This window comes from Centroberyx gerrardi, chromosome 20 (assembly GCF_048128805.1).
Source record: "Centroberyx gerrardi isolate f3 chromosome 20, fCenGer3.hap1.cur.20231027, whole genome shotgun sequence".
Taxonomy (NCBI): domain Eukaryota; kingdom Metazoa; phylum Chordata; class Actinopteri; order Beryciformes; family Berycidae; genus Centroberyx; species Centroberyx gerrardi.
The window spans coordinates 15,097,720-15,110,075 of record NC_136016.1 but is presented as its reverse complement, the minus strand read 5'-3'; the positions used below and the strand labels follow the sequence as shown (position 1 = coordinate 15,110,075).

Here is a 12,356-nt window from a genome sequence, read left to right as displayed (position 1 = left end):
CGTATTGAGCACAAGGCAGATGGCAAGTAAAACAAAATAACAAACTTAATTACTTCTACTGCATAAAACATTTACCAGCGCTACACAGAAGCTTCACCAACACCAAGCAGCAGCAGCAGCAGCAGCAGCATGTGTACAGGCCGGGGTGCTGTTTGATTTTGCTGCGTTAGCTGGATTAGCTGACAGCCACACAGTGATGAGATCCTGCTTGAATTACTGCACACCTCTGTTAGTATTGTATAATGTGCTGTACTGACATGCCATTTTATAAGAGTAGGTGCCACTTTTTTAAACTTGCAATAAGGTGTGCTATTTGGAGATTTCAGTGACGCTATAAACCAATATCTACACACGCGGGCCAGCTGTGTTGCTGTTTTCACCTCTTTTCTAAAGCTTGTTTTCAAATTCGAAGCTCCTCCTGGTCCATTCAATAGCTTTCCATTTTATTAAAACTAGCTTGTCTCCTCCCTTGCTGTTTAAAAGCGCCGCGAGGGGGAGAGCGCCGCTACCTATCTATAACACGTAACCTTCAGCGGGAAAGATCTGTCAAAGCAAGACCGGTGACACTTCTCCGTAGGTACGTTTAGCTTAGCTATTAGCCTTTCTTCATGGTGCTTTGCGATGTATGTCCTTCGTAGTGCAGTGGCTTTGCTGTGTGTTATTTACAAATGTGTTGCAGTTTCCATCGCCCTCTAGTGGTCAGAAAGCAGCTTTGCCTTTAAGGGGAGAGTTGTTTTGCTATCGGCGGAACATAAATCAAACGAAACTCCACTCTCAACACAAACACGTGCAAGCACCGGGACCCCAGCAGGACACAACTTTTCAGTGGAACGTTACAGTGCAGTTTACAAATGGTAAGTGCAATTTGTAAGCCTCTAAACTGTTTTGCTCTCGTCAGCTCTGCTGCTCAGATGAAATTCGTTTGCATGCTAATGTTGACACTGTAGCCTATGTTATTTGGCTTAGGCTAAGTGGTTAGCTAGCTATTAGACCAGTGGTTCTCAACCGGTGTGCCGTGAATTTTGGTAACAGGCGGGGGAATAATTATTTAGCTGCACATCAAATGTCAGGACGCCGCGCATAACGAGCTGCTAGCAAAATCTTATGAATGACTCTATCTATTTTGTGATACAAGGAAGGCCGTACACATCAAGAAAAAGGTGTAAAAACTGGCAACAGACAGTATGAAAATTATCTCGAGTTATTTGGACCGTCTGGAGATGTCAATAGCCCTCAACCCGAGAGTGCGATCTGCAGTGAAAAGTTGTTAGCTAACTTCACTAATGCCAACTGATGCAAACAGTGCTGCCAAGTAAGCTGAAGAGGCTCTTGAAAACAAAGTATCCCTTCCACAGATAACGTTAGCTGCACAGCAGATTCAGGTAATTCCCTCTCCCTCCCTCCCTGAAGTTGTGATGTTAATGAGACAGCTAAGTTAATAGCGATTTTTCAGTTTCTCCAGTCCACTAATTCTGTCCTGATATAGCCACATAATGCATCAGCTAGTACTTTTGTAAACTGAAAGTTCAATTCTACACTAAAGGTTCTGCAAAATAGGAGACTGACCATCAACAGTTATGTGTATGCATGTAGCCGATTAATTTATGTTTTAGCCTATTAGAATATTATTGCATATAAAAAATTCTGCGCGCTGTGCGCACACATTAACAACACATTGTGGCCTCTAGACATTCCTTTTCCACCCCTGGGCCACCCCAGTTAAAAATTCCTAGAACCGCCACTGACTGGCCTGGCGTCCTCATAACCTCATAGCATCTGCCACTAAGGCAGTTGGAGGGGAACCTCGTTATCCCCGCAACTCTGTCATATTAGTATTCCACTCACACTGAGCAGTGGAGACCAATGTGTGTGAGACAACAGGCACATCCTCAGAAACATAAAGGGGTCATCCCAGTGAACATTAATTTAACTTGTAGGGCCACAGGGCCCGCCTCCAACAAAGCTGGCTCATTTCAGGTAATTGGGAACATGTCACTTTTGTAATCTTCCTCAGTGTTGTCCTTGATTGTCTGCAGTGCAGCCCCCTACTGTCATCATCCTCTCATATTATCCACCAATGAACCCAGCATTTATGAATAATCTCATAATGTCTTCAGTAAGTGGAGGCTAAAATGTGCTATTCCTTTGTAAGCACTGACATACAAGCATCATTTCTTTGATGTTTTTGAAAATATTTTATCTTTTGCAAAATGTCTAATAAAATTCATAATATGAGCCCTAAACTATGAAACACAATAATGTTGGTGTCTTGAAGCACAGTGACATTAAAATAATCTTTTTCATTGACGAAACCTTGGTCCCAGCACATTCATTGTCTCCTTTTCTGTGTCTACAAATGGGGGATTATTTTTGTTTTTGCAAAGTGGGGGTTGGTGCAATCGTGCACTTCAAGATTTGTCCTGTGTGTCATCAGTGTAACTTAGATGTGTGAATTCTTGGAAATTGTTGGAAATTTTCTCTTGTGTTTTTTTGGTCTATGCATTTGAAATGAATGATGAAATGTAGAGCGTGTTGCTGCACACAGTGACAAAACATGCAAATACAGAAACACTCTCTAATCACTCCCAATGTGTGAAACCCCCTTGTGTGAAACATCCTGTTTGAAACCCCGCAAACACATACCTTAGGCTATATCATTGAACTTGCAACTATTATCCTTCACTCATTTTGTACCATAATTTTGTGCTGCTTGTAGAACTGAATAAGAAAACTCAGTAACTCCCCTCTCATTTGCTCCTTTCCTCAGTAACTTTAATCTTTATCCTGATTAATTCCAACACACACACACACACACACACACAAGACCCACACCTGAAGATCAGCTACCTAAAAAAAGATATACTTGAGTCTGATACCTTACACTGTTAAATTGGTCAGCTTCGCAGAAAACACGTGGTGAGCTTGACACTAACACTAGGCTAATTTTCACTTCTTCACGTGTTTCCTCTCAGTTTATATTTAATTTTCAGCTGATGCAGATGTTGCATGTGACGCCATACATTTAATCATCACAAAATTACAAACTACAGCACTTTCATGGCAATATCTGGTGATTTCTGTGCCTCACTGTCCCCCACCCTGACCAACTTATGTGCAAATTTCTGGACATATAGTATATTATTTACATCTGTAAATCTGGAATAGCTAATGATGCACATTTGCACACCCTCCATTGGTGCTCTTACACTGAACTGCACATTTGTAAATCTCTAAACTGCAAACATCTGAAAGTCTTTAAATCTGTCAATGGTCAACACAGGGTGAATTCTGTCTATCCATCAGGATCTCTGTATTAGCAAGCAGGTGTACTTTGAATCTTTGAATATTTTTTTATTTATGGTAATTTTATCTATTCTTTGTTGCTGCCTTTGCCCAATTTCCCCTCAGGGATCAATGAAGTTCATTTTAATCTTAAAAACCTTCTTATAGACTCAAGATATTTTTATTCTGCAGGATGACGAGAGTGATGAAGAAATCACACTAATACCCATCTGTGAGTTCTGTAGAACTTACCTGATATTGCCTGCTGTCTTTGTGGTAGGAACTGGTAATGGAAGAAGACTCTAAAGTATATTGAATTTGATGTGTTTGATGAGTTGGTAAGAAATTATCTTATTAGACTTGTATGCTATGCTTCATTTCCATCCATGAACATCACAACCATTGCTGTAATAAAAAACAATATTACGTTTTGGTTAATGGGGATTTTCTCTTGTGTTTTTTGGTCTATGCATTTGAAATGAATGATGAAATGTAGACCGTGTTGCTGCACACAGTGACAAAACATGCAAATACAGAAACACTCTCTAATCACTCCCAATGTGTGAAACCCCCTTGTGTGAAACATCCTGTTTGAAACCCCGCAAACACATACCTTAGGCTATATCATTGAACTTGCAACTATTATCCTTCGCTTATTTTGTACCATAATTTTGCGCTGCTTGTAGAACTGAATAAGAAAACTCAGTAACTCCCCTCTCATTTGCTCCTTCCCTCAGCAACTTTAATCTTTACCCTGATTAATTCCAGTGGACCCCCCCCCGTCTCTCCCTCCAACACATACACACACACACACAAGCCTGATGAACACCTGAAGATCAGCTACCTAAAAACCTTTCTTTCAGCAGCCTGTAAATAGCTGAGGCAAAAATAATGAGCTGGACTTAATTAGTGTGGCTGTTTTTAGAAGGGTAGGGTGGGGTGGGGTGGAGGGTAGATAAACAAGTGAATGATTAAATCCACCCGGGACTATATCACATGGACCTCATATGCGAAAAAGGAACAAATGCATGCCACAGGTCTCTGTTGCTATGGAGACACAGACCGTAACTCATGACAATGTTTGTCCTCGCCTCAGCAAATTTTGAAGATACTGCCACATGACATATTGACAAATCCAAGAGGACATGGAAAGCCTTGTGTGTGATTTGTGATGTGATCCTCTTCTCCGGATTTTCTTGTATATTTGTATTGATTATCTTGTTTATTTCCGCCGTTGAAAGACAAAAATATTTCAAGCATTGTAATCTGCTGCGTTCTTAATACTGGGATCATATTCATGCAGTGACGCTAGAAGTTTGATTGAAATGAACAAAAGCCCTAAACACTGTAATCTTACTCTTTATTTTGTCACAATTGTATGTCAAATATATATACGTCTATATGACATATATTATATGACATATATAATTTCATTTCTTTACAATAGAGAAACAACATAGAGATGACACACTATTTTGATTTCTAAGTAGAAGCTCTGTTTAAATAGTGGCATTTATTTTTTTCAATACACTTTTTAAATCAAGCTCCCACTCAAATCACTTCATTTTGTTTTCCTTGTTGAGTCACATTTATTCACAATGTGTGTTTGTGTTTGTCTCTTTTCTTTATAATTTGATGTCTTTAGTTGTATCAATATTTTTTTTCCCGCTGCAGTTCAATCTGTTCATGTTCCTTCCAAAAACTGGCCATCTGTGATTGGTCCGTATGATCACTCAGATGGTCCCACCTGCTAACCATCCTGTGCCACTAACAAAGGTATGCAGTTATTGGAAACAGTGTCTTTGAAGCTCTGCGGCTATAATCCAATCAGCTTGCAGGAGGTTTGGCACAAGCATTTCCAGTTCCTCTGCTGCTGGGTCCCTTGGCGGTCAAGGAGCAGTTTGCGCCTCCGTACACTAGGGACGTCTGACCTTGGTATTGTCCCTGGGTTTCTCTTTGGCCTGCTGCCTTCAAACCCCTGGCCCCATTAGCTGTGTGGAGAAGTCTGGGTGAATATTGGATACTTTTCCCTTCTGACTCCAGCACAGTCACAGCCACGAGAGTGTTTGTACCACCGCAGAGGAGCTCGGTGTGTGACCCGGACACTGTCATTGGGCTGGAAAGGCTTTTGTGTTTCAACCCCTGCGCCAGTTCCACTGTAATTTCAATGGAGCAGGGTGTTTGTGTGGAGCCGGGACTCTTCTCTGACCCCAGTGTAGCGGTGGTTGTGGCAGGAGGGCTAACACTACTGGGCATAACGCCAGTCGCCAGCACAACAGTCTCGCAGGGGGCGTTGGGAGGACTGCTAATGGGCACCATGGTCTTTCTAGCCAGCATGGGGTGCCACTTGAGGAGTCCCTCGTGGTTCTGGTCACTCATGTCCGCATGCCCCGCCTCTAGGTCACACGCTTGGAGAGAAGGGATGATGGGCACGGAACGAGTGCGTAGAGAGGGCGGAAGGAAGGCTGTTCCCTTGTCCAGGCGGGTGCAGGGGACTTCGGTCCATCCTTTCCTGGCTGCAAAGTGAGAGAGTGATGTCCTGCTGAGTAGGGCGCCGACTCTTCCACTGGCAGACTCACACCTAAAGGAATAAAAGGAATAGAAATGACAGGGTGAGAATGGAGAGAGCACATCATAGCAATTGTGACCTTTTGTCCTAAGAACTTATTGCATGTTTCTCGTTTTCTAAGAGGAATGAGAGAGAGAGAGAGAGAGAGCAATATGGGATGTGGAGGTAAGGCTCTCATTCTCTTGAAATTGTTTTTTTTTTGCCAGTCCATCTCCCTCTCCGCTCATATGCCCATTCCACAAAAAATCATCTGGCAACAGCAAAATTATTATTATTTTTTAGGTACTGTACATTCATAATCTTTGTGTAATTATTCATAATCCTCAGCATGAGCACCCTGTATTCTAGCTGCATAAATGTTTAACTGAAAAATCCCTTCTCTCATGGCTGCCTTATCAGAGATTTAAGGCTTTAGCATCAAAGCTGCTGGATTCCTGACCCTGGCCTGTGTGGGTATGTGAAAAGCTACTGACTAAATGCTTCATTGGATTGGTTTATATGTGCATCTGTGTGTGAATTTTGGCCTTTGAAATGAGACTCATCATTATATAGTCAAACAGAACACACTTTGTTTGATGAAAGGGTGAAACCCCTATGATGTGAGAGATGAAGTGAGAGAAAGAGAGAGTCTGTGTGCATGCGAGCGTGTGTGAATGATAATGTTCATCATGCAAATCAAAACAGTGTTAATAAGCTTAAAACTCGTCACATACTCTATGAAGATAAAGCAGAACAGAGCAGGAAAACTTATCCAGGGTGAAGTGGTTACTACATTTATTTAATGAATAGAATGTACACAAGATGTAAAGGATAATTCCGGTTATTTTCAACCATGGGGCCTTCTATTCCTAGTTTTTCCCATCATGATTTGACTGATTGTGCTTTGATTTCATCACTTACTTCACTATAGAGCTTGATGCAGCTTCAGCCGGGAGCGCTGCTGTCCAATACACACACACAGGGCCAACGGTTGATTAAAGCACGTTCTTTCAACACAATAACACTCACATTGCAGTTAAACATGTCTCTCAATAGCTGTGATTGAACACTTATAACGACATTTCAGTTATAAAAGCCTGTTTGATACTTTTTTTAGTGTTGCTCACACACTTCCTTATTAATTTCACTGCCTGCAGGTTTTCTGCTGTGTTCAAGTCACAGCAGGAAGAATGGGCTTTTGTTGCTTCGGCTCAGAAGCGTTCTTGATATGTTTTACTTGCTGGAATGCCCAAATCATTTGTACGCCTGTTTATGAATTTAAAATCAACCATAAACAAACTACTAGCAGATATTTCTTGCATTTCTTAGGTACAGTTGATTGTACTAGTGTAAATAAAGCTGATGATTTTGATATTTATTACCTTGGACTGCCAACTTTGGTGGATCCCCTGCTATGTTTGCTGCTTGTGTTGACACACTTTCTAAATTAGTGATGCCAGGTGGGAGATAAGGGAGCCTTCAAAAACGTCCCACATAACCTACTTGTAATTATCACTAGGCGGTTGATGTGAACCGTTTTTCCCAGTTGGCAAATCATATTTACAGAACATCCGATTTGCATTGAATGCAGCATCAGAATACTTGAGTACTTGAGCTCATGCTAGTTAAAATAACATATCATATCTAATCCCGCAATATACGCAAGTGTCAGTCAGTGGATAATCAGAACTTGGATGTAGGCAGGTCCCACTGCAGTGTGAGTGTTATTGTGTTGAAAGGACGTGCTTTAATTGCTTTTTGGGTTCAACCGTTGGCCCACAGCAGCGCTCCCAGCTAACTGAAGCTACGTCAAGCTCCACACTGAAGTAGGCTAAGTGATGAAATTCTGCACACAATCAATCGTCATGATGGCAAGAAACGAGGAAAATAAGGTCCAGGTTGCAAATAACTGGAATTATCCTTTAATATTGTTACTGAAGACTAAACTCATATTCAGAATCATCCCGGCACGGCCTTAGGAGACAGCCAGTGTTATTGTCAGTCTTCTGAGACTGTTTGTAGCATAACCAAGTTTAAATAATTGAATTACTTTCCCACTCCTCCCTCGGTATTAGAGGGGGAATGCGTGCTGGAGGTAAATCCGGCAGATCAAAACATATCTAAAAATAACTTCCATGGCAAATTTGCCTTCAATTCTTTCCTCATCTGTGATGGGTAAATATGTATTTTTGACAGTGGATAATGACACTGACAATACTCTGCGGGGATTTGCTGTCACAAAATTGAAAACATGGAAGGGTGTTCTCATGCTTGTCTGCTATTTTCCCTTCTTTACTCATACCCTCTTACTTTTTTTTTTTTTTTTTTTACCACTTATGACCCCACCTCTCTCCGTCTCTCTCTCCATCTTTCCTTTGCTGCACTCTCATCCTCTTTGTACATGTACCATCTCTCTCCTTCCCTCACTTTCTCTCCTTTTTTCTCTCGCTCTCTTATCCGCCTCCCATTTCTCATTTCTAGAGACTAGAGGGTGTCTCCATGGCAACAAGGGAGAGGTGGGGGCTGGAGGAGGAGGGGGCTGTATTGCTGGTGTTGTATGGCTGTTAAGTCTAGAAATAGGTCATTTCAACCTCCGGAAGGCCAGCCCAAGCCATGCTCGACTGATGGATCTGCAAAGGAATTATCAATAACTAATAAGCTCTGAATTGTTTAACTATACAAATACAATCTTATCCCCGCAAAAATGAGAAGCCCCTCTCATTGCTGCTCTCCCCCCGAACACTTGAAAAAGCTTTTAATTGCTTATAGCTACAGATTTTGCCTTTGTGTTTTTAAAAAGGAATTCTCATTAGTTTCTCTGCTAGTTTGTTTGTTTGTTTGTCTCTCTCTGTCTGTGTGTGTGTGCGTGTGTGTGTGCGTGTGCATGTGTGTGTATGTGCGTGTGTGTGTCTGCACAACCATTTGAAAGAACTGCTGAGCTCCACGGAGCTCTGTTTAAAAATGTAAATTATGGAAATAGGTCACATAAAGAGTTTGGCAGCTTGCAGTGTATCTTACAAGTCACTGTAATACTCAATCAGGTTGGCATGCTAATAGGAACATTGCAAGGGACTTTTAAGTGTATGGAATGCACGAGGGACACTGCTGCTTTAATAACAGACATCTTTGATAACGGCGCCATCGCTCAAGTTGCACACTGACAGCAAATTAGGCTGTCCCTGAGTCATATGCTAAATAGGAGGGCGTCCTCAAGCTTAAAGATGCATGATGCTGCATCTGTAAATAAAACCCAATTTCATAATTCTGTGGTACATTTTAAATATGTTTTCGTCTTCTTTTAAAATTTTCTTTGACTTAAAGGGAAACACTGCTGGTGCTATTGGACATTATGCATCATTCTACTTAAGAAAGCAAGCACATCAACAAATATTGTGACAATGACAATGTAAGATAAAGGCTTTCCAGCTTCATTTTCTTGGGAGTTGTGCAACAATCAATGGATCTTATTTATATGCTGTACATCTTACCCATTCGAGGCAAAAGAAAAGCTTTTGCTGCACTGACGTGAAAGGATACTCGGCTTTGTCCTCACATGCATACTCCTCCCTCCTTCAGGACATTTGACGGACATTCCTCTTTGATAATGTGTCAGGGAGGATTTCACGTCGGACGGCTTTTCTGAACACATGCCAGCGAGGATCATTAGAATGTAGTTTCAAATTGTGGAAGTTATTTTAAGCATGCAGATAGCCAACTGGTGAGAGATGGCTCTGCCAACAGTCCTTCCTGCTTTTAATGTCTCCTGAAACAGGGCCAGTAGCTCTACTTTGCTTATGATGGCCATGAAAATAGGGCAATTCCACTGTCCTCACTTGCCACCAAGATGAACATGGGGAGAATTCAAGATGTTAAAATAATGCCTGAAATGAATCCTTTGCAATTGGTAGTCTTGTTCTAAAAGGTTTCAGTTCCACAATACTGCCCTATAGTCAACTTGTAAATGACAAAAAAATAAAGCTATTATTTTGATATGTATGGACCATGAAGCTTTTACATAATGCTTGAGCTTTAGACAAATAAAATCAAACCATCTTGGAATTCATGTGAAAGCACGCATCATCATTAACTTTGGCCTTGTATTTTCATATTTTTCAATAATTTTTCACCCTGATAAAACCAGGCAGATAAAAACAGATTTTCTTTTACAGCAACAGCCTAGTGGAGTAGTTGCAGTGGGAGGATTACAGACATATACAGACTCATATCCAGGACCTCCCCGGTATCACCACATTCCGCAGCATTATTAGAGCAGTTGGGATCAAGTGTGTTCCTCAAATTCATTGTGACGGTAGCAGTTGCGGGAGGGCACAGCAGATCTCATTTATTTCCCAGGACCAGATTTCATAAGCGAGTTCATAGGATTTGAGCTGAGAACTTTTGAGTCGAAAATTCATTTCTCTAACAATTATGCTACTGCCACTCTGTCTTAACCCCAGTCATCGGAACACTTTACTTGTCCAAACAACCTCCATTCCCGAGGGATTCTGCAAGGTAATATGAGGTAAAGTTATGCTTTTGTTTGAGTATTCTAGGATTTAGGGATGTAGCGAACAGTTTGGTTTGCTAACGCACGGTTCAATAATGTCACCATATTTTCAACAAAATCTGAATGAAGAAAATCCCTTATTTCTGAGGGAAAACAAAACAAAAGTGCAAATCATACAGGGTGACTACAGGTTTCTGCAAGTTAGAATTAAAACTTTTTAAGACCTTTCTAATACCAGCGACTGGAGTTTTTCATGGTGATGGTGGTGCAGCATATTGCTGGTGTTCCCTGTAAGGCAAGGCTCTCTTACAATACTTGCAAACAGTCTTTGTCTTGTCAGTGGTCTTGCTGCTGTTTCCTTAATTGGAAACCCAAAATGCTGCCGCACAACAGACTTCAGATTTACAAAATGAGTCCATTTTGTTGCCTATTAAGTCTACACAGTATTGACTTCAGCTGGGCTCACAGGAAGCGTGATGACCCAGGCTAAAACTTGCTAGGCTTGCACTCTCTTGCACTCTGGTCAAATAATGCAAAAGAGAAAAGACCATTCTGAATGTCATTTCTTAGACATGCTTGTATATCGTCGCTTGTACTGTGAAATGTCATGTCACAAACTTCCGTTACATCCCTACCAGGATTCCTTTTCTAATGCAAAGGAATATTATTCTTTTATCCTCTATGAACTAAATTAATGATTGACTACCGTATTGATTAGGAGTGCATGCTAATCTCAAGATCTTTGTGAGCAAATGTAATTCTCCTTGAGTATAATACATTCAGTTTACAATATTACAGAAACATCCCTGCAGCAAGCTCTACTCGTGTCCTTGAGGAAGACGCTCGGTTCCAGCTCCAGAGTTCTGTTCAGTACAGCTGATCCTTCTCTTTGACCTCCATGTGGAGGGGGCAAGCAAAAAGAGAATTTCCTCTTTGGGGATCAAGAGAGTATCACGAAAAACGGAAAAAGCCTCACCTTCTTATGGACTCCATATCTGTTGACTCAACTTCTTGCAAGTGCTTGTAGACATGGCCGGCGACTCTGGATCCATCAATGAGATTGTGTTTCCCTCTGGAAATAGGTGGGGTCCTGAAGTAATTGGTCTCCCTCCGTTGTTGGGCAGGACTGAGTGAAAGGGAACTACTCCTGTAACCAGATTGGGAAGATTCCAGTAAGAAGGATGGATATCACAGTTTGAGGCCACTTCCAAGTGAACACCCGATTTTAACAATAAACTAATCGCTGCATAAATCTAAACTGCACTCACTAATTAATTCGTCTCGACTCTATCTCACCTCATGTATTGTTGATGTGAAACGTTGTGGCTGTGTCAGTGGATTCACCTATTTTTTTCCCGTTGATATTTGAGCGAAATAGGGCATCTTATTCCCCATTCTGTTTTCTCTGTACATAAATGACCTTGCTCTCGCAGTCAAAGCATTACACTGGGGTATCCAGGTACATGTGAAAGGAATAATAATCCTGCAGTAAGCGGATAGCTCTGACATTAAAGGCAAGTTTCAGACACTGCTAGTGCTGGTCCATAAATGGTGTCATGAACAGAAACTAAACTATTAATAGAGGCTGTCCTATGTGATGTATTGTTGTTTGTTAATTGTATTGTTTTAATGTTTTCCTGCACAGGGACCACAGATGTAAATTAACAAACTAATAAATGAAATGAAGAAATTAATAAACTAAACTAAATATTTTGCACTTTTGCATGATTTAGATTTATACAGAAAATAGGGTGGACTTATATTGAACTGTAATAGAACCAAGTGCTCTATTTGCATGCATTCCTATGCTTCTAACACAGTGCAGTGTATTTACTGTAAGATCAGACAACAACAGAGATGAATGACCATTTTTAAGTTGAATTTTTGGCACTCATCACCCGTCACCCACCGCCCGTTGAAAGGACACATGTAAGTTTCATACAACGTGCTTGTCGTTACAAAAGTCGTAAAGGATTTTTTTTTATTGGTGAGTGAATTAATGTGTTTTTGGACTGGGGC

General features: G+C 41.0%; 1 protein-coding gene across 1 annotated transcript in view; it reads right to left on the bottom strand.

The window, feature by feature from the left end:
• Positions 1-4,817: 4,817 nt before the first annotated feature.
• Positions 4,818-12,356, bottom strand: part of nrg3b (neuregulin 3b) — a 178,582-nt gene continuing 171,043 nt past the window's right edge. Inside the window, exons 8-9 of the mRNA XM_071920354.2 lie at positions 11,314-11,484; positions 4,818-5,863 (exon numbers count right to left, since the gene is read on the bottom strand). Of these exons, the coding sequence (XP_071776455.1) occupies positions 5,110-5,863; positions 11,314-11,484 (925 nt within the window). The 3' untranslated portion in view covers positions 4,818-5,109. The remainder of the gene's footprint in view (positions 5,864-11,313; positions 11,485-12,356) is intronic.